Here is a 23240-nt window from a genome sequence, read left to right as displayed (position 1 = left end):
TTAGCTCTGAGGAGCAAGGCTCGAGGAGGGAGGAGGGATCTCCGAGGAGCCATGAGCGAGGAACCACGAGAACAGACTTCCAGGAAGTGTTTAAAGGGCCGACACGCCCCCTCATTGTTCATCAGTTATGTGATTGGACGCTGCAGCCGATCAGACTGACTGACTGGAGTTAACACCAGAGTGAAGACAGATCAGATTAAACTCTAGTTTATATTTGATTAGTTTTCTGATTCACCGTCTGGTTTAAATAAATGTTCATTGTAGTCTGAACAACAAAAGGACCACAAACAACTTTCTTTATTTATTAGAAAGATTTGTCTTTTCATGATCTGATATTTCCCTGAATACCTTTTATTATGGATACAATTAAGTCAGAGAGAGCTGGAGAGACGAAACACTTTTTACATAATGTATCATCATGTCACGTGAGGCTTCATTCACATCATGGGTGTTTGATGAGTTATACAATTTAAGAGAAACAATAATCATATTGTGGGTTATTTAATAATGACGTCACAGTCACAATTTCAAAACGTACAGACGCAAATAATTCATAAATAAGACGATCGCATTCCGCCGATGGAAATCGATCCTGCACTTATAAACAGAACACAGGACACCGTTTGTTAACACTACAGAGAGAAAACACCTCTACAGTCATGATGACTGTGTGTCTTTATTAGTTATTAGTATTATTAGTTACTAGTATTAAGTACAGTGATCATGTGAACAGACACATACTTCTTAAAAGTCTCTCCAGCTGTTAAAGCCGACTGACAGCTGGGCCGCCGTCATCAGAAACATACGTCGCTTCACGTGACGCAATTTAGGAAAGGACGTCTCATGTCTCTTAAAATATATTTCCTCGTTTCGTCTCTCCTCGCATGCTTCCCTGGTGGGAGGGACTAAAATGCAAGGAAGGGACCCAAGTGAGGGAAACGGGGATGCAATTAAGAGATTTGGCATGTACCCACAGACACCCAGGGCATGATGGAAAACCCCTGGCTGTCATCCGATCAAAGAACTGATTGTCTCTTCATTTTTACAACAATAACTACGTTTTGTAGAAAATCCTAATTTGTCTGTGAAATTGTAATATGTAACGCTAGATTGTTGTCTATTAGTCTCACATTGTGCAATAAATGTTTAGTCTAAAAAACATATATTGTGTGGTTGATAATAATAAAGCTTATGTCACTTAGCAAAACGAGCATCAAAGTGTTTTACAGGGCAGACAAAAAGAACAAAAGGATAGCATGCAATGCAATTTCCACATACATATATATTTACAATTACATATAAATAAATCCAAACGTGGTCTGCAAACTACAAGTTTCCTACAGATCGGATCTAACAGGATGTAACCGATTCTTTAACTTCCTGTATATTCTTTGAAGGCAGCTGAAAACTGTCCGACTAGTCCGCAGTGTTTTTCAATGCTCCCGCCCCTGCCGTCTGCTCTCGTCCACCTCCCACGCGAGTCGCAGCTCATCTCAAACGAGCCTAATGTTTGCATTCATATTGAATATGTTGTTGGTGTGTGTGTTACTTGCTACCACCTGCCATTGAAAACTTGCCAGTCCTTTGTAGAAGGATTAAAACAGTTTCTAATACCTGCATGCACCACTACAGTTATTCACTGACGATTATAGAGAATAGTCTATTGCCATATTGTTATTTTATAGGTAATGCTCAGAAATAGATCAGCGCAGGCATATTCTCTCACAAACCTAAACCTTAAGTGAAAACTGAATCCAAAAGTATTATTTTAATTTTTTCAAGCCAGTTTGCTGGTTAAAAAAAGCAAATGATCATTTTAGTTTTTTGACTTGTCCTAACAAGGGTAGTTTGACCAGTCTCATTGTAACGTAGCTTGTTCAATGAAACGAAATAGAAACAGTCCTATCGTTGTTTCTGCTGCTGCCAGTCTCATCTAGAAAAAAACGGTCAAACGTACACAAACCCCCGACAACCCATAAACAGATGAACATATTTTGACTCGAAGCAGACAAAGGAATTTTCGCGCCGTATGTTTAAAAGCCCAGTTAAACCAATCCGCGTACAAACAACGCATACAAACGTGATCGCACTTAATGCAACCAATCAGAGTGGTGTTTCTTTCTCATGCCCTACATTCAAATGTCAATGTTTAAATCCAGCCAATCATCTGACGGCTGGGAGGAGTTGTGGAAGTACTTTGAGTCAAGTTTGTTCGCCCTCGCAGACAGTGACAAAACAGTCGAGCTTTTGTCCTCGTTCAGTCGTTTACAACTTGTCTAGCTGAGAACAGGTAAGACCATCGCCGTTGTTGCAATTTTGTCGAAATAATATTGTTATTGAAAGTCTCCGGCGGTTTCCATGGTAGTATGTCTACAAACAATTTTGTGCATTTTTACTAACTAAAGCCTATTAGCGAGTTAAAGTTGTTTGTATGTTAGCCTGGCGTTAGTTAACGTAAAGTCATGTTTCCTAATTTTATCCAATTGAAGCAGTTGTATTCTGATTCATCTATGTTACACAGTTTTGGGCATCTGTCGATACTGTGAAAGGCAGCTAAATGGTAGTCTATTGCTGTGTTCGCAACATGCAGTTCAAACGCCATTTGGTTTGGTAGCATAGCCTGCTACACGATACACGATGGTAGCCCCGCATTTAAGTTGACGTTCGACTTAACCATTTAGTCGAGGCCCACTCGCGTGGTTTTAAAGGCGGAGGAGCAGTTGTGTTAAATTAAAATCGTAGCTGTTAGGTAACATCGCAAAATAGTTCTTCGTAAGCTTTTAGCGCAGTAAAGTTTAGGCGGGAAGATACAAAATGGAGTCCCGTCTTTTTGTCCCACAGAAGGAGAAATCCGATTAGAGCCCTGAAACACTCGTGAGCTTTTGCTTCAGCTAACACGTCACTTTCATCAATCCGTTTCAACTCATTAGCTTAATATATTAACGGTATACGTTTAGTTATTGGGCCGATAAGTTACAAAGTGATGTAACGTTATAACCTTAACTTAACACAACCTCACGCATTTGCTATGAAGTGGGTTCGTAGTGTCATGTGACGTTTTTTTTTTGCATGTGCTCTAGATCAATCGCAGCCATGTCAAAGGACCCAAATAAGCCAAGAGGAAAGACCTCATCATATGCTTTCTTTGTTGCGACCTGCCGCGAAGAGCACAAAAAGAAACACCCAGGGACCAGTGTAGGCTTTGCAGAGTTTTCCAAGAAGTGCTCTGAGAGATGGAAGGTAAGCTGGCATCAATTTCTTGTGTAGCATTTTACAAACTAAATATTTTGCATGAAATGGGTGTGGCTTTCCCTACATTATACAATTAATTGAATGATGAAATACTAAAACGTGACAAACTATCAATAATATAAAGTGAGCCCTTTTAGTCTAAACTACAGAACTATGCGTTGAATTTGACAGCCAGAGGTAGAATTTATTTTAGTATAACTTTGCTGTGTCCCTCTCCCTATTTTGCCCGTCCCTGCATAGCCCTTTGCCTTCTCTGTTGGTAGGTACATAGGGTGTGATGCACTTGAAAAAGATTGTTTATATGAAAATAGTAAGGTAACTTTATTTAAGGTTGTTAAATTCTACATATTAATAACAATGCAATGTCCATGGACAGTCCTGTGCCGAAAGATGCATCAAGTCAGAATTTTGAGGTGTTGCTGAACTTTTTGTAGACAGTGTCAGCCAAGGAGAAGGTGAAGTTCGAGGATATGGCTAAAAACGACAAGGTCCGGTATGAAAGGGAGATGAAAACGTACATCCCTCCTAAAGGTGCCCCAGGCAAAGGAAAGAAGAAGAAGGACCCTAATGCACCCAAAAGACCACCGTAAGTAAAACTACGCCACACTGCCTCATATGATTTAAAAACATTTGACTAAAGACGAGTTGTATAATTATCATATTTAGCTTCTACCTACTGTCATGTGCAGGAATGCAGTCTAGTGCTCTCTGACATTAATTTATTTTGCTTTCTCTCCAGTTCCGCTTTCTTCGTTTTCTGCTCTGATCACCGTCCCAGAATCAAGGAGGAGAATCCTGGTATTTCCATTGGTGACATTGCCAAGAAGCTTGGAGAGTTGTGGTCTAAACAGACTGCCAAAGACAAGATTCCTTATGAGGCCAGGGCTGGCAAACTGAAGGAAAAATATGAGAAGGTATCTACGCATTGCCTGTTTTTGCTTGGTATTAACGGTCACGCCATATGTCTAACAATTTATATTTTTATTAATGAAAAGCATCAACGGACAAGGGTTTACATAAATGTCTTCTTTTTAGGATGTTGCAGCATACAAAGCCAGAAGTGGCCTGGGGAAGAGTGATGCTGGCAAGAAGAGTGGCCCAGGCAGGCCCGCTGCCAAGAAAGCAGAACCAGTTGATGATGATGATGATGATGATGAGGACGACGACGAGGATGATGACGACGATGATGATGATGACTAAGTGGTCTATATGTTAAAGGTTGTGAATTTTGCAATGCATTGTTCAGATCAAATTTTGTGTGGATGATTCAAACGGTATAGCCTGCTGTCCCTGTTGGTCTGCCTCTGTAGGATACCAGACCTGTATTCCTTTTCACATTCAGGGATTTAGTTTTTATTTTGTAACTTAGTCCCCTACATTTTTTTTCTTGCGTTTTTTCTGCTGAACTCGTTTGTTACATCTAAGACCCCTCATTGTTATCTTAACGGTCAGCTAGATATGAATTTCCTGTGAAAATACAATGTACTGAGACTCGTGTACAAGTGGTGGACAGCAGCAAATCGTTAAAGTTTTTTTTTAAAAAGTGTATTGTTTTCTGGAAGCACTGCTCATGTTTTCTGTTTAGTGGTGCGGTTTCTTCACTGTCATTTTACTACCAAGAGTTATCTGTAGTTTGATTAAAAATGTTTGAAGCCATTTTTAATGTGGAACTTTGAAAGCTTTCATGTAGAACTTTTTTTTGTAATAAAATTTTGTATATTATAACTGTATGGCAATACAATTTATTCAGTTTGTATTTTAATTTCTTAAGACCACTAAGTGAACAGGTATTTCTTAGTTTCTGTACCTACTTAAGTTCTGCTTCTCTTATTTAGTGGTACTTGCATTAGTTGGACACGGTACCACCCATTGGTCAGATACACCAGAATTGTAATAGGTTACAAAGACTTTGTGTAACGCAATCATTCCCCTAACATATATCAAATGACTAATCAAATGTATATATTTTAAAAATAGGAGTGCCTAATTTAGGGATTTAATGATAACTCGGCGGAACAAATTATTTTTTTAAATCAGACTAATGTTCCACCCAATATGTCTTTCATTAATGGTGCAGCTCAATGTATGAATAGCGGTGGTCAAGTAACAAAGACCATGATTGTAATTAATATCCCTAACTTTCTCAGTGAAATGGTGATTACAGTAATGTATCGTTGGCATGGGGGTCTTAAGGGCTGTAGATATGGATGGAATCCACCCAGGACTTTTATGAACATTTTGTTGTGTTGGGGGCAAAACTGCCCAAATCTGCAAACAAATAATTTCACTTTGAAGCTGTCTGTCTAAAATCCTGATAATGACCACTTCAGTGTGCTTGGGGGGCCTATTGTCCCATAGTGTCCCTATGCTTATAGGTTAGGAGGGGGTAAAGCTAAGTGATTGGCCATTTTTTTAACTTTTAAGCAGTTATAAAAAAAATAGTAAAATCATGTGCTGGCTTAGTTATTTATTCAAGGTGTTATGGTCAATTTTATGCCAAATATAAAAGGGCAAGTTGACCTAGAGTAGTGGCCTGTGGTTGCTGTGCATCCAGTCAGAGGATAATGTTTGCCCTGTTCAATAATGTTAAAGGATAAATATTCTTAAAACAAACTTAAACCTCTTTCCTTATTCAGCAATACACTAATCTATAGTAAATATTCAAATTTGTGCAACTTGTGTATACAGCCAGACTGACCATTTGTCAGGCTTTAGAAAAAATGAATAATTCAATATTTCATCCTAAAATATTTTCAACTTCCCTAGTTTCCAACATGTTCTGAGATATGGCTATCCAGCGTCAGAATAGGCACTTCTTCCACCCCTGCTTGAAACTGACCGTAACTGAATTTGAACTGCTATCGAAGAAAGCGATAAGAAATCTGGATAATTCAGATCCAGGTACCATGTTTTAACGCAGGGAAATCACTAATATAATCATACATCATGCTGGACGGAGTCGTGAGAGGAGACTGCACTTCTGGATTTGCACAGAAGAAAGTCTTACTGACACTCCAGACAGCCAATAGCTGATCAAATTGATTATTCCCACGGACCAATCATTGCCGTCGTTACGACCCACCTCACGCGGAGGACAGTGATCAGGGGGCATTTCAGAACCTGGGAGCTGTCCATTGAGCACGAGCCAGCTGAGAACAGACGGTAAGAATAAAAACAGATAGCCTACACATTAGCTGCCCGCTAGCATTGTAATACAAATCAATAGCGATGACACACTAAATAGAGATGTGAAATCTTGTTGAATGCACATTTGTTATCAACAAGCTGCCGCTCAGTAGTATTCAGACCTACCATATCTGCGACACTCAAGTGCCTCAATAACAGACAGTTACCACACGGATTAGTTTGTGCTGTTGAAACCTGTTGATACCGTCTACATGTTTAGAAGGATAACGGGAAGACGAAAGCGTCTGTATGGCAAGTGGTGGCAGTAATTTTGGATTAATATAGCTAACGCTAGTATCTTAAAAAGGGTTAGCATATTGGTTTAACGGTGGTTCAGATGAGCATTTATTTGAGGCGATTGTTGCCTATTGTTATGTCTGAAATCTGTGATAATAATAGTTCCGTGGACGGTGAATGCCTCTCTGTTAGCCTAAACCAAGTAGGCGACTTGGTTGCGAAAAATAGATCTTAAAACCGGGTCCTTTGAGCTAAAAATACCGGTAAATTAGCTAAATGTAGTAGAAACAGCGTTTCCATAGTGACATAGATAAATATATTGTGGCTCATGATGACTATCCAGCCTAAGGAGCTAGACAGTGCCATTGTCTTATCTAAGTATATGTACAATTTTAAGAGACACCTCAATTATTTTACAATAGCAACATGTCTTTTAATGACTGCATCTTTTTACAGTTTCGTTCTGGTTTGCTGGGTGACTGAGCCAATCTACTGTATAGAGAGTACTTCATACCAAGTATGACATGTAGGCCACAGTTCTTTCTAAAGGTTTATCTTTTTGGATTGATTTGGTTTAAAAAAAACAATGGCTAATACAGAATTACTATTAAACTATTAAATTAATTTTACATCTCTTGGTTTGAAGATGTTTAGTTGCTATAATGAGTACAGTCCCACCATTCAGACATACTGTACGTTGTTGAGTCAGTAGTCAGTTCCTAAAATTAACAATAAGCAGCTGTCTTAGCCAATCACAACAGAGATTAATTTAATCCTCTCTTTCTCTTTAATCATCTTATCCTCCTTAACCTGTAGATCTACTTAGTATGTTGTGAGTGTTTCTCTGGTACTAACAGGAATACACTGGAATTCAATCCATAATACACAACAAATAATAGTTAGAGATTCAGTTGTGTGGTTGGTGTTGCAACACAACTAACAATACAATGCAATATAAATGCACAGATGATTGTCTTTCAGCTGACAACTGATCTTTAAACCCTGTTTAACATACATACATACATATTAGCTGTGATGTGTCCAGAGATACTGAGAATCTGATCAGTTATTGTTAAGTTATTTGCAAAAAATGTTTGTCTACAAAGTTGTAGCCACTCAAAAAGATTGAACAGAATATAGAAATACACAGAACATATAACTCAAAGCTATGCAAAAGCTGAATCTTTGGATTTGTAAAAAATACTTAAATATAACACAATTAGTATCTGCATGTGTTTGTGTGTCTCTAGGTGATAATGGCCAAGGTGAAGCAGGTGGGCTTGCTGGCAGCAGGCTGTCAGCCCTGGAATAAAGATGTGTGTGCTGCTAGTGGAGACCGCTTTGCCTACTGTGCTACTTTGGCTATATACATCTACCAGGTAAAGTACTTGTGTGTATTTGTGTTAATGAGAGTGGTGAATAATTCAAATCTAAGATGGCATTATGTTAGCATGCCACTTTCATCCTTTATGGAAATGTGAGTTTACTGTATGGTTGACCTAATACAGTGCACAGATGCAAATGGTACCCATAGGCAATAAACCACAATACATGCATCCTGGGGGCTGCAACACCCGTAAACCATAATTATACACAGTGCAATGTATTCAAATCTTAAACAGAACTATTTAACTAATTCAAACACAATACACTGCAACCCATTTACCCATGTGATGTTTTATTTACTTTTGTTTGAAGTGCCTACATATAAGGGATATTACTGCATTACTTTCCCCCTCTATAATTCTTTGTCATTCTCTCTGTCTCCTTGTTGTAGTTGGATCTGCAGTACAATGAATTTAAGTTGAGGTCAATCATGTCAGAGCACAAGAAGACCATAACAGCCATCAGCTGGTGTCCTGACAACCCTGATCTGTTTGTGTCAGCCTCTGCTGATAACCTGCTCATCGTATGGAACGTGGCAGAACAGAAGACTGTAGCCAGACTGGACAACACTAAAGGTTAATAGATGATCCACATCAGGTTTTATTGGCACAGTGTTTCACCCTCAGCCTACCAACATATTTGATATACAGGCACTACCGGATGTGGTCTGTGGGGACCCCAAGAATAAAGTACTGTAAGAAACAACCATCATAGCAAAATGGTCATCTCAAATTGTTATTAGTCATGTATATAATATATTTTTTAGTTAAGTTACAGTTAATTTGCTTATTGTGTAAAAGGAAAATGAACAGTACATGAGGTCGGTGTCAAAATGACTTCCCCCCTGATAGTGTGTGATACTTAAAATTTTCTATCTATTCTATTCAATCTATTAATACTGAATAGGCTGCAATTGGGTGCTTTTGACGGGGGTTCTCCAGGACCCAGCGCTACTTAAAACAGAAACAGAAAACAATGATATTAAGTCATTAGGAACAAATTGATTGACAAAGTCAAAATAGAATATAGCACCTGTGAGATATGACAAAAAGTATACTTCTGGGATCTGCGGGGACCCCAGTTGGTAGGATGAGGGTTAAGGTTAGTGTACGGCAATGTCCTTTCCTGCATAAAGAGTCTCCTCTTCTTTCCCAGGTGTTCCTGCATCAGTAAGTTGGTGCTGGAACTTTGCTGACGGTGTGGCGTTTGTCTCCCAACGCGGCCCGCTGTACATCTGGGTATATGGAGGTACTGACCCCGGGGTCACAGTACATAAAGAAGCCCACTCCTTCCTGTCTGATATCTGTCTCTTTAGATGGCACCCCACCAAGAAGGGCAAACTGGTGTTTGGACACACAGATGGAAGTCTGTCTGTTTTTCAGCCAGGTACCTATGTTTTGAACACATTCACATTCATCTGTGGAATTTTTGGGGGACATTTCTTTGACTTTCGTTCATTGCTTGGAGGCATACACTTTGAGCCTAACTATAACATACAGTATACTGTGCGTGTTGTAGAAATAGAAAAAATGTTTTCATTTACCACAAGAAAGACCACAATATGTATCACTGCAAATCCTGGTCAGCCTCCCTATGAAATTCTTTCTTAGCATATAATTACGGTTTCTGAAATTTCCCTAGGAAGGTGTGGAGGTGACCTTTCGTTCACTTGGAATCTGGAGACAGACTCAATTTCCATACAGATCAGTATAGTTTTAGTCTACCTTTCTCTGAATGTCGATCTTGTTAGAAGAGATTTTATGAGTAAACTATCTCTCCACTGCCCAGTGAAATAAATCTCAACATTACCATCATAGAATTGGGCCTGCCATCAGTCTTCTACAATGTCTAACTCTACTCTTGTCTTCAGTTTCCACAAGCAGAGGTATGCTTCTGTAAACACACATTTTCATTATTCTGTCTGTTCTCTCTTATTTAGGGAGTAAAGGCCAAAAGCATGTGTTGCGTCCAGAGTCATTAGAAGGAACAGATGAAGAGGACCCAGTCAGTGCTCTAGAATGGGACCCTTTGTCAACTGACTATTTACTAGGTGGGACAAAATATGATCACCAGTATTTTGTTAGCTGGAGTGATTTGAATTTGAAATAAGAAACAGGAATTTTGATTTTAGCATACAGTTGTTTATCTGTGTTTTCTGAGCAATTACAATTTAGTACCATAAAATAACAAACACTGGGTCAATTTATGGGTCCAACCCATTCAGTTACTGGGTATTACACAAATCTCTGTGACAATAATTGCAACCTCAGATGGTAAATGATGAAAACATTCTCTCTATCACAGTGTCTAACCTCCATAATGGCATCAGGCTGGTGGACAGCGAGGCCTTGGCTTGTATCACATCCTTCTGCTTCCCCTCAGCTGCTGCATCAGTTCAGTGTTTGGCCTGGGTCCCCTCTGCACCAGGCATGTTCATCACCGGAGGTAAAGACTGGACATTTCTGTGTGGGATGTGTGTATGATCTTCTCTTCTGCCTTCATGTGTTTACCGCTACAGTTGCCTTTCAGCCAGCTGGTATGTGGGACCTGTTGTTGCCACAGTGCCTCTGTCAATGTATTGATACATATTAATGAATACTTCTTGTACTTTGGCTTCTTAAAAATACAGAAATACTTAGTATTATGGAACTTTAAGATAGCAGATGGAGTTTATATTAATACAACCCATGCAATATGACAGGGCACGTTTACAGACCAGTACAAATATTCAACACATTTGCATTATCTGTCTGTCAGACTCCCAGGTTGGAGTGTTGAGGGTATGGAATGTGTCTCGCTCCACTCCTTTGGACAGCTTTAAACTGAAAAAGACTGGATTTCATGCTTTGCATGTCCTAAACTCCCCACTTGCCAAGAAAGGTAGGTATATTTTGGACTAAAACCTTTTGAACTTCAAAAAGAGGTTTGACCTGAAAAATACATACACCACAGCTTTTATAAGTCGCTGGGGTTCTATTTTATGGTTGGTATCAAAATCAAGTTTGACACTAAATCCACATCTTCAGATTTGTGCTCACAACGACAGCTGTGTGTCAGTCACCAAAGCGCAACAGATAAGATTGAAAATCTCATAATGTCTTTTCTTAAATATACACTGTGTGGGAATAAAGCAGCCATTCGAACACTGATTAATTGTACTTCTCCTCTTGTGTGGCTTCATTTGAATAGCTCAACAGCTCTCTGTCCCTGAAATAAGGTTGACTGTTAGGAAATGTAAGGATTACCAAGATTTTTAGAATAACACAACAGACATTGTCTCTACAGCTCAGAGTTCCTGTTCTCCCAGTAAAAGTCACCACACCAGTTCCACCAGTGAGGCTGTACCTCCCCCAACCCTGTCTCAGAACCGGTCCTTCTCTCTGCCTCCTGGCCATGCTGTGTGCTGTTTTATGGATGGAGGGGTGGGACTCTATGACATGGGGGCCAAGAAATGGGACTTCCTACGGGACTTGGTATTCTTTAACATCCTTTGTAAAGGCAACGGCCTACACATGACTACAAATGACTGAATGAAGAAGCCTTGTACTGTGATTTTGACTTGGTTTAATGTTGTTTCCAGGGTCATGTAGAGACTATATTTGACTGTAAATTTAAGCCAGATGATCACAACCTGCTGGCCACAGCTAGTTTTGATGGAACCATCAAAATCTGGGACACAGACACACTAACAGCTGTTTACACCTCCCCCGGCAATGAAGGAGTGGTCTATTCCCTGTCCTGGGCTCCAGGTATTTTAGCTCCACCTCTACACACACAAGCACATGCATGCATACAGCCAACACAAAAATCTATTGCCAGGTTTCCACCAAGAAGTTCCTGGTAATTTTTGTCCTGGGACTACTTTTTAAGGTACTAAAAGGTTCCTTCAGCCAATTGTGTTTCCCAGACAAATGCATCTTTGGAGTATGAAAAAGCAACATGACGCCCGTCCATTTTATCTAAAGAACATGTTAAAAACAACCTTGGTTTTGTCTCACTGCAACGACATCTACTGCTGCATAATATTTACTGCTGCACATTGGATGTAATGAATGAAATGCAGAGGACGAAAATTAAACTAAGATTGTCAGTGTCCACAGTAAATCATCTGAAACAATCAGGAAATAACCTTTTTTCTCTTATTCACACTTCTTTGCCTTTTAAAAAATGTGTCAGAAAGTGACAGCAAAGCCTAACTTTACTTTTATTGTTCTCAAACATTAACATTCTGAGAGACAGTAAACCTACACTAATTAATGTGCTTTTATAAGCGCTTTGATACGGGGAGTGAATGAATGAGGAAATGAAACAGCCTCTGTAAGAGGGAGGAGACAGAGAAGTTAAGGGTTTGTTAAAGAAAACCTGCTAGCGAGCAGGTCAGGTTCACAGAGTCAGTTACTATGGTAACAGACCCAGTGTTTAAGTTACCTTTCTGGAACTTAAAACCCATGATTTCCCTCATCTCAGGGTTAACTAACTCAGAGTTTTCACTGAACCTGCTTTCTGAAACAGGACCCAGGGTCTTTTGGGGGGTAAAATGTCCCATGACTTAATTTAGACCCTGGACCCTGTGATTCCTAGTTCTGGGGGAAAGTTCCTGCGGTTAAAAAGGGGCTTATGCATGAATCCTTTTTGACCGTGAAGTACTAAGGAAGGACTTACAATCCACTGTAGGTGATCAGAACATCTAAACATACATAAACATAACCTAAACATCCTGACCCGTACAATACAGGACACAAACAGGTCAGGTATGTGGTACAAAAGACAATAAAGTGCATCATCTGTTGCTTATGTGTTGGTGACCTTTGTGTGTTTTAAAGGAGACCTGAACTGCATTGCAGGCGCAACATCTCGTAATGGAGCGTTCATCTGGGACGTCAAGAAAGGAAAGATCATCACTCGCTTTAATGAGGTTCCTTTGACTTTCAGTTCAAAATGACCTTGCAAAACAAATCTGTGTATCATGTATGAAAATCAACAGTTAATCACTTGTCTTAATAAGTTAAAATGTGGTGGCTGTCTCCCCCTTTTTTCTGCTGACAATCTAAAAAAACATATTACAATTTTAAAGTGAAAATTTGCTTTTTATAAATGATTACTCTATCCTTGCTAAATACCCCTTAGTGAAACATCTGACTAACTTATTCAAAATGATGGATGGTATGATGTGTCTGCAGTGACGACCTCTCTGTCTTCCTCCAGCATGGTAAGAACGGTATATTCTGTATATCATGGAGCCATAAGGATTCTAAGAGGATTGCTACCTGTAGTGGAGATGGATTCTGGTCAGTCCTCATTTTCCCTGATACCTCTATTCTGACAATAATAAAGCACAATATTTGTCTTTCATAGAAGTCTTACACGTTGTTTTTTTGACTATAGTATCATCCGGACCATCGATGGTAAAATCCTCCATAAGTACAAACATCCAGCTGCTGTGTTTGGTTGTGACTGGAGCCAGAACAACAAGTAGGACCTTAATCCATGAGCCATCTTTCTCAGTGGGGAGGGCAATATGCATTGGAGAGTCAGATACTTCTTTCACTTATTTAAACAGTTCAAACTTCTTTTCAACAGAAACAACATATTGAAACACAATTACAGGATACTACTAGATAAACAAAGCAGGATAACAAAAAGATAAAAAAGGTGGAGGCAAAAAACAGGAGGAATTGGTAAAAATTGTCTTTTTCTCTGTGAGAAAGAATGGAGACGAGTGTAGGTGGGACTGCACACAATTACTTTTAATGCAAAATCAGACCAGTTCCCATCCTGTCTAAACTTTTTGCACATAAACCCTAATGTGACATTTGGTAGTTTTCCACACATCTTCCTGTCTCTCTTTCTCTCTCTTTAGGGATATGATAGCAACAGGCTGTGAGGACAAAAATGTTCGTGTGTACTACCTGGCCACCAGCTCCGATCAGCCTCTGAAGGTTTTCACTGGGCACTTAGCTAAAGTATTCCATGTTCGCTGGTCTCCACTTAGAGAGGGAATACTGTGCTCTGGATCAGATGATGGGTGAGTGATACAGATAGCTACTGCAAATGAACACTATTTAATAGGTTTTTTTTGGACATTTAATTTGGAATCTGTTTCACTGCAAATGATAAGGTACAAGAACAAGAAATCATATAAGATTATTATAACATATACATCACGCATACAAGTAAACGTGTGGATTATAAAATGTGGACATTGTGTCTTAACAGCATGTATGTATTGATGTATTGTATTGATATATGAAATGTGCCATGTATGTGTCATTTTGAAACTCTAAATGAAATGGAATCTTAAACGATTTTTATAAAGAGGTTTTGTAGAGTTGACATGTAGAAACACATTTTTACCAGTTTCAAAACATTTGCCCAACAATTATTTGTCCCTTTTTATTTTTATTTGTCAAGAGTTTTTTAAAGATCTTTTATTGTGTATTATAATGTCATTACCAATCCCTGATTCACAAGTGTCAACCACCAAAATCCAAAGCACACGATTACTATCATTTATTTTTAAATCGATTGACTTGTCTTTTGCAGGGACTAACTTTAGACAGCAAACAAGTTATTTAATTATTTCAGATGTATCAGTAATGTTAAACGTATACAACAGGCATTTTTTGTATTATCTGTTGATAAACACAAAATAATGATCAATCATTTATAACTCAAACTCTGCAGTCATTGATGTGAATATACCTCATCATTTGAAATTAATGAAAAGAGAAACCCCTGTCTGTGTGTCTGTCTGTGCAGCACTGTTCGTATATGGGACTACACACAGGATGCGTGTATCAATGTGTTGAGTGGTCATGCAGCTCCTGTCAGAGGCTTGATGTGGAACACAGAGGTTCCGTACCTCCTTATTTCAGGTAACGTCACGAGAAGTACTTTTTTTGATTTTCCACTTACCTTCTTTTACACCAACTGTTTTGTGATCAATGTGTTGTAATTGTCTCCACTGTTCAGCTACTTTTGTTCTTGCTTGTCAGTGTCTGTCCACTGTAGTCCGAACAGGCCAACAGATATTTAAGAACTACAGAAAATAAATCAACATAAGTACCAAGGCAATGTTTCCACCTATTCTGTTCAATGTATATATTTTAATCATATAACATATATAATATACAATATATATTGTACTTTTATGTTCTTTAGTAACAGTTGTCACCATTTTGCCTTACAAAATGTTAGTGGAGAGAAAGTGAAAGGCTGATGGTGGGTTTGAGGTTTATATTTAGAGTAACAACTGGTTCTGTGGAATTGAATCAGAGAGCTGTACACAGGTCAGCCAGAAGCTCTTCTGTAAAGAAACCTCTTGGTACGATTTTTGTCGCTATCAACTGATATGAAAGATCTCTAGGAAACTACAGCAAATACATGTCTCCTCTGCAATCCTCTGTTTTTGAACAAATTATGCATTCAATTTTCAGGTTTATCACCTGTTGCTTATAGCTCATATTGTGCTTCTGAGATGGTTCACAGAGTCAGTTACTATGGTATGATCCAGAGGTTATGTTACCCCTCTTTCTGACACTGAATACCCTAAGTTTCCTTCATCTCAGGGTTAACTAACTCAGAGTTTTCACTAGAGTTTTCTCCTGCTTTCTAAAACATGACCCTTACTGAATACAAAATGATTCAACTGACTTGGTACTTAAACTATTCTGTGTTTCCTAACTTTCCTTCCTGTTTAAACTGACAAATGGATGGCAAGAGAAGGCACAATGAGAGAATGTCTTGATGTTTGTAAAATGTGGCTAAATGTGATGCTATACCCAGCTGACATTTTCTATGTTGCATCAACTATAACAATAAATTGCTGATATGGCTAAGGTTACCTACAGCAAAGGTAATTTACCTATCCAGAAAATAAAATATAATCTCTGGATTAAGTATTGCTATTTATTAAGAGTCTAAATGTCACGGGGCATGATGGAGGACTCAAACGCAGACCAGGCAGAGTAGCGTGAAGAAGGTAATTTAATGAACAACAATCCAACAGCAGACTTACAGAACTCGGCAGGGGATCCACAGAACAGACAAGAGACGAGGGGGAAAATCCAGCAGGAATGAGACAGGGAAGGCAGACGGGAAACCCGGGAAACCCGGGAAACCCGGGAAACCCGGGAACGGGACAAGCCAAACGGGCGGGTAGATATTACAAGGATCTGGCAAGGAGTGACTGAGGGGCAGGAGTTTATGTAGGGGGAAGAACAGGTGAGAAGAGTTGTGCTGATGAGGGGGAAGTGCTTGATTACTGATCAGAGGCAGGTGAAGGGAATTAGGCTGAGGGAGTGACTGACAGGTAGAGTGGAGAAACACAAAGACACACAGAACACAGAGGCAAAGCCTAATCGTGACACTAAAGCTCATTCCATGATTTTATACTCTGCCTGTTTAAAATCTCTGCAACCATTTAGCTGACAAATGAGCGACTGGCATACAACTGTTGCAAGTCCTTCCATCTACTGTATAGAACCAGTGATATATTACTAATTGCATTTTTAACATAATGATGCATGACAGAGTTGGTGGTGTTGCATTTAGATTAGTGACAGTTTTACTGACATGTGTACGATGTACAATGGATTGTATTTATAGTGATGGGACTGTGCTATCAGAGGTTGTTGAATTCAAATTCTAAAATGTTGTATTATTTTGTAGGTTCTTGGGATTATACAATCAGAGTGTGGGACACAAGAGATGGCACATGTCTAGATGCAGTCTACGACCACGGAGCTGATGTCTATGGTAAGACAGAACAACCTGAAACAGAACAACCTGCTAGACTTCTAATCCAGCTGATACATGATGGGTTATTTAATACACCTTGTGCTGCAACCTGGATACATCGTCAGCGATGGACTCGATTTATTCAGGTGTTTCGGGTCTTGACATCAGACACCCTTACCTGGGTGACCCAGCCGGGGGTGATCAAGCCCTGACTTGTGTTCAGGTAGCACATTATGCCAAATGTCACTCTTCTTAAACAAGAGCCAATGAGAAGCCTTTTCAGGGGCTTCCAATACGTTCCTGATGGCTCATCTTATTCGCCAATAGTCCCAGGGCCGATGTAGAGACTGGCCCCTGCAGCCCAATTCAACTGTCTCACAGCAGGCCTTCCACCATTCCACCAACATTCAGCTACCAGGTCTGCATACTTGGCTCTCTTCCTTTCTTGCCCATCCTCCATCCAATCTGCCGAGGGGATAGTTTGCTCTAGCAAAACCTCTTACTCTGTTGCCAACATGTGGTAGCTGCAATAATATCAGTGAACCTCAGTTGCCTCCCTAGGTTGACCAGGAACTGCCAGCCTCTTGCTGTTGGGAGCAGACCATCTTGGGTACACCCTGCTCAAACAAAGGCGATTGTAGATGTATTTGATTTGTGTATTTGATGAGTAATATGGATTTCAAGCACTAGTTGGTGATTTTGGTACAGGCCTAGGCTGGCCTCAGCCTATTTAGTTGATGCCAGTAATCGCAGGTGTTGGTAAATGGGGAAGGAAACAGTTTTGGACTGTGCTCAGTTAACATCATGTGGCATTATTTGTTTTAACTTTGGAACCAAACGTATTGGACATCAATAGTCTACTACACCGGAGCTACTGGAGTGTTACCGGGACATCAGGTATCGGGACGTCAGACCGTCTATGCCGGCCATCGTTGCGGGTATGTTCAGCGCTGACTAAAATATGAATGGCCGTTGTTAATGTGTGTGCACACATTAATTTGTGTTATAAATCTAATGCATTGCTTGCAGCTGTTTGTAAACAATGTGTTGTTTCGCCGGTGTAAAGACTGATGTTAAATGGACTTAAGTAGGTCACTGACTTACTATAAAAATGGAACAGGAAAACACGCAACTTCAGCATTCTCTTGCTGATCATAAGCAGGCAGTTAGTGAGACTGGACTTGATGGGGTGTGAAAGAACCAGAGTTGGGCACTGTTAATGAACACCTAAAGCATTGATGGAATAAATAGGCAATTTACAAAAAGAGAGAAAGATTCAATTAAACAAATTATATTTAATACACGGACCGTAAATAAGGGGAAATGTACATTTTACAAGTTCATGGTGTGATGAAGCGAAACCAATCATTTGACTCTACCAAAAGATGAAGCAGAAAAACAAACTGTGGTACAAAGCAAAAATGTTGAATGTTATTGATTTTATTGCTGATAGGTCATTGTCTAAAACTCAAAAGTTGCCCTATTGCAGATTACTGTGATAGAGAAGCCTTACTCAACCTCATGACAGCATTTTAAATGTTAAATCAAACACCTCCAGTAAAGGTCATAAAAGCTCCAAAAGCAATACATCTTCTACTTCATCTACACGCATTAAAGCAGAGGCAGACAGGCCACACTCATGGCTCGTGCTGTTGCTTTAATAAAGAAACACGCTATGGAGGAACGGGCAGATCTCTTAAGTTCGGAAAAGGAGCAACTTGAGCACCGAAATAGCAGCCTCCACTGCTAGGGTAGCAGTACTACAGACCTATGACAGCAAAAGTAATTCAGATGGACAATCCGATGGAATGGAGTCTTATGTGAGGAAAGAGGCCATTAAAGACAACATCCAACATCTCTCAATCCACATGGCAAAAAATATGAGGCTCAGTATGAGCAGTCCTCACGGCAGCACGTCTCTTCAATCAATGTCCTTCATTAGGGGCTAGAGCAGTTGCAGTTGCATTTGATCACCAGAACTTCAAGGATGCATCTCATAATATTAAGCAGGATGATGCTACATCTCAAAAACAATAAGTCAACTTTGAATCCTCTGGAGCATCAAAGAAAACCAGTAGTCGTTCAAAGCTCTCTACATTGCCATGACAATCATCACACATCAGGAGAACTGCAACGACAAAACGAGATTTCAATCAGGAGAGACAAGTCAGATAAAGAAAAGATAATTCTTTATTATAAACAGATGATATATGATGATAAAGTCTTCAGAATCTTTGGCGCTTTGACTCTACGGGGAGAGCAGCAGCAAGATGAATCCCCTCGTGGAGTCTAGACGCTGGTGGTGATGGTGGCTGATGAAGCTGATAGAATGATGAGTTGATGAAGCTGATGAATCTGATGAAGATTGGGCGGAGATGGGGAGTTGGGGATATGCGTAACAGCAGCATGAATGTACTGAAGGTAGAGAGACAGTAATATTTAAGAGAGACAGCAGCAAGATGATAGGCCAACGATGTAATAGTTTCGTTATGCTATTGGATAGAAGAGACCAGCTGATCTAGACAGCTGATATCATGATCAACAGCCCCAAACAATAACAGCAAGGAAATAATGAGTGAGAATGCGTGAGGAGGGACTGGCAGATGTTTAATGAGACAACTTTAATGAGACAACCTCTAAAGAGCAAGAAGAGATGAAAAGAAGTTTGTAGAAATTGCCATGCAGAACAAGTGCCACATCAGTTGGAACCCCGTGAAGGAAGGGTATGGTATATACCTTGCCGTGGAGTGTATCATCCAAGGAACTTGAAGTGTTGTGTTTAAGTGTGGAGAATAGTTCAAAGGGGTCTCGCTCAACAGTCAACTTCTGCAAGGCACTAATCTGACCAGCTGGTGGGAGTCCTTATGCGGTCCAAGTCAAGGTGGCATTTGGACTTCTTAAGGTTCTTGTGGTGGCCTGAAGGTAACCTAAAGCAGGATCTGGTGGAGCTGCATGACTGTCCATTTATTTGGGGCATTATCTTCACCCAGCTGTGCATGCCTTGCTCTTAGGAAGACTGATGTGGATAACCAAACCAGCTTTCCTGCAGAAGTGATTGACACAGTTAACAGAAACTTCTACATGGATGACCTTTTAAAGAGCCTGCCCTCTGAAGGGGATGCTGTCAGCATAGTTAGGAACCTCTTAGCTGTTTGTAAAAGAGGAGGTTTCAATCTCACAAAATGGATTAATAATAGTCGGTAAGTGCTTCAAAGCATTCAAGAAGAATACAAATCAAAGAATCTGCACGAGCTGGATCTGGAGAGAGATAAGCTGCCAATGGAGAGGGCTTTAGGTCTGCAACTGTGCATCGAGACAGATGTTTTAGATTTAGAGATTCCACAATAAAATTGCTGCATTAACATCTAGCAAACCATAAGTACAAAAGCCTAGCACCATCTACAAACTGGATTTGATTGTAGAAGAAATGCTTCTGAGAGTTGGAAGACAACTGAATAAAGGAAAATTGCCAGAGAATATAAAACATCCCCTGAAAGACAAGCATGTCTCAAATCTTATTCTCCGTCATTTTCATGAAAAGCTGGGCCATGGCGGGAGTAATCATTTTATTTTCCACTGTAAGGAAAAAATACTGGATCACAAACGCCATTGCTGCAGTAAGGAAAATCATAGCAAATTGCAGATTTTGCAGGCGTAACAGAGGAAAGACGGGTGAAGAAAATTGTCTCTGATCTCCCTCCATTCCTAATGTTGATGTGGATTATTTTGGTCCAGTTTAAGTGAAAAGAGGATGTAACGTCATGAAACATTATGGGGTAATCTTCACTTGCATTGCAAGTATAGGGCTGTGCACCTGGAAGTTGCTTACTCTCTTGATATAAACTCACATATCAACGCTTTGCGAAGATTTATCTGGTGGAGAGGACAACGGTACCAACTTTGTGGGAGCAGAAAGAGAGCTTAGAGAAGCCTTAGCTTCTTTAAAATATAACCACATTGAACAGTCTTCGGACTTTGGGAGCACATCATACGGATGATCAGAAAGATTGGAAGTTTGGACGATGAAGGGTTTCAAACTGTTCTTTGTTAAGCTGAAGCAATGCTGAATGATTGCCGATCTCTACTTGAAAAGATGGGTTCATGAGTATCTACCGTTATTGCAAGAACGACAAAGATGGACAAAGGGACAAATACATTTCATGCCCGGAGATGTTGTTGTAGTTATGGCTTCTACTGCACCACGTGGATCATGAATGCTCGGACGAAACCTTTTCTGATAAAAAGTGTCTGGTACGTTGCATTCGTCTAAAAACAAAGACCAATATAATCGAAAGTTTTGTGACCAAAATCTTTTTTTTGGTAGACGCCTGGGCTGGCCTCAGCCTGTTTAGTTGATGCCAGTAATCTCAGGTTTTTTTGATTGGTGGGGGAAGTAAACAGTTATTGATTGTGCTCGGTTAACAATGTATGTCGTTATTTGTATTAACTTTGTGACCAAACTTATTGGAGGAGACGTACACTCGAGGGAAATATAAATGCAAAGATATAAAGTGTTGGTAATGTTGTGTATTGTTTTTCTGAGCACACGTCTAATTCAATTCAAGTCAATTCACTGACTGGAGCAAGAACTTGAATCGGTATGGTTTCGCCTACCAGAGTTCTGCCCAGGTCATCTCTCAGCCAGTTGTATGCTCCCACTGGGTCCAGGCCCCCTGCTTGCACTTACCGCCATTGTTCTTTCACGAGCTTCCTTCACCTCTGCAAGAACCTCCTTCTGGATTAGCTTTTGTCTCTTCTTTCTCAAGTCTTTATCGCAGCAAGATCTTGCATTTCTACTGAGTCTGGCCCAACCAGTTGCCACAGTTCCCATCAAGATGCTATGCCCAGTCTTGACCCGCTCAACTGCCTCCGACACGCGTCATTTCCTTCCCGTTCTGACCTTGATGCCTGCTGATGAGATTTTGGTATCAGCAGAATCTTGTTAGAGCAGGATTTCTCTGGTTTGGGTGACCTTGAACTCCTCTCTCGGACAGTTAAAAGGAAGCTGCAGATAGGTGCCCATTAAAGGTGATGCTGCTTTGGCTCCGCGGTAGGTCCAGCCACATGCACAGGAACTGGCTGATCTTCCTTTTCAAAGCCTTCCACGATGGTTATTGGGATTTTGTAGAACTTCAGTTACTTTGCTGAATTTTGGTATTACATGATTGCTAACATAGAGTTTTGAACCGCAACTCTCAACTACTGCAATACTACCCCACTATTTCTGTTATGACATGCATTTGCCAAACTGTGTGTGTGTCTGTAGGTTTAACATGTCATCAGAGTCGTCCATTCACCATGGCCAGCTGTAGCAGAGACAGTACAGTGAGGCTTTGGTCTCTCACACCCCTCATCTCTCCACTGCTGCTGAACATCCTCACCAACCAGCCTTGGGAAAAGATAATAGGAAACACAGGTAAGAACAGGATCCTGCTTACTTCTTTTTGGTGGTGTTCTCGTCTTATACCTCATTTAACCATGCTGGTTGTGTATGTCTGCAGACACAGCTATGGTCCCCGGCTCTCCACCGCTGCTCTGTGGTAAAGTGTCTCGAGACATCAAGCAGGAGCTGGATAAACTGAGCTCTGACATCAGAGTCAAGAAACTCCGCTGGTTCTCTGAATGCTTTTCGGTACCTACATTGTGAATGCTTATTTATGACTGGGGATGATATCAGTGTGATACCTTCACAATGTCTATAGACAGTAATCTTTCACAGTTGTCTCCACGCTCTGATGCAATCTGTGTCTGCATTTTTAGCAGTTCATCTCACAGCTTTCAATACAGCTGGGAATTGATCCTCATTGATTGCCTCAGATTTTTGCTGCTAAACATGAGTTCACTACGGGGGACTTTGTTATCATGAAAAAAGCCCAGCTGATATTGCATATTTTACATTACCTTGAACTGGAAATCTAAAAATCAGTTTATACATTGAATATCCAGCTTGCCAGTCTGTATCATTAAGGTTCTCTCTGTTGCTGGCACACTATATATTTTGGACTATTTGGTTGATTAATGGGCGGGAGGCTGCATGATCGTGAGGAAATGAGGAAGCATAATTGGCACCCAAAGTTAAGTCCCTCAAACCTCGATAGCTTTGGCTTTGATTTTGTCTCCCTCTTTTGGCCTCAATTTGCAATTTCAGGCCTTCCCTCACAAGATAAAAGTGATGTAATTTCCAAGCGATAGAAGATTAGTTATATTAACAAAAGCTTATAAAAGGTTACTTGTATTTGATGTAATAGTGATGAGCAGCTGTTTACATGTAAGAAGCTTTCATAGCTAAGAACAAACTGTCTTTATGTAACATTCAGAGGTGACTGACATTGTAACTGACATGTAATACATTGCCTACAGTCAAGTTTGAACCATAAGTGTATCTTTGTTGATCATGCATGAGGCTCATTTGAACTGTTTGACATTGAATACAATTGGAC

At 40.0% G+C, this 23240-nt stretch overlaps 2 protein-coding genes across 3 annotated transcripts in view; both read left to right on the top strand.

Annotated features, from left to right (window-relative positions):
* The first annotated feature begins 2221 nt into the window (after window positions 1–2221).
* hmgb2a (high mobility group box 2a) lies at window positions 2222–4982 on the top strand. The gene is made up of 5 exons (XM_079160145.1): window positions 2222–2290; window positions 3081–3240; window positions 3687–3838; window positions 3992–4166; window positions 4288–4982. Exons 2-5 carry the CDS (start codon window positions 3094–3096, stop codon window positions 4450–4452), a joined length of 639 nt encoding a protein of 212 aa, XP_079016271.1. The 5' UTR covers window positions 2222–2290; window positions 3081–3093; the 3' UTR covers window positions 4453–4982.
* A 2949-nt stretch (window positions 4983–7931) lies between these two features.
* wdr17 (WD repeat domain 17) overlaps window positions 7932–23240 on the top strand; it is a gene marked incomplete at both ends in the record, with an annotated part of 29308 nt that continues 13999 nt past the window's right edge. For both annotated transcript variants that reach the window (XM_079160332.1, XM_079160331.1), the window contains 16 exons: window positions 7932–8054; window positions 8453–8636; window positions 9217–9447; window positions 10001–10111; window positions 10366–10506; window positions 10819–10941; window positions 11347–11534; window positions 11642–11810; window positions 12885–12976; window positions 13267–13349; window positions 13447–13533; window positions 13922–14086; window positions 14821–14936; window positions 16732–16818; window positions 22067–22216; window positions 22302–22432. In XM_079160332.1, the coding sequence (XP_079016458.1) occupies window positions 7932–8054; window positions 8453–8636; window positions 9217–9447; window positions 10001–10111; window positions 10366–10506; window positions 10819–10941; window positions 11347–11534; window positions 11642–11810; window positions 12885–12976; window positions 13267–13349; window positions 13447–13533; window positions 13922–14086; window positions 14821–14936; window positions 16732–16818; window positions 22067–22216; window positions 22302–22432 (2181 nt within the window). The remainder of the gene's footprint in view (window positions 8055–8452; window positions 8637–9216; window positions 9448–10000; window positions 10112–10365; window positions 10507–10818; window positions 10942–11346; window positions 11535–11641; window positions 11811–12884; window positions 12977–13266; window positions 13350–13446; window positions 13534–13921; window positions 14087–14820; window positions 14937–16731; window positions 16819–22066; window positions 22217–22301; window positions 22433–23240) is intronic.

Source organism: Pholis gunnellus (assembly GCF_910591455.1).
Source record: "Pholis gunnellus genome assembly, chromosome: 5".
In the NCBI taxonomy this organism is placed as follows: Eukaryota; Metazoa; Chordata; class Actinopteri; order Perciformes; family Pholidae; genus Pholis; species Pholis gunnellus.
The sequence above is the reverse complement of the archived record's forward strand: the minus strand, read 5'-3'. Positions and strand labels throughout refer to the sequence as shown.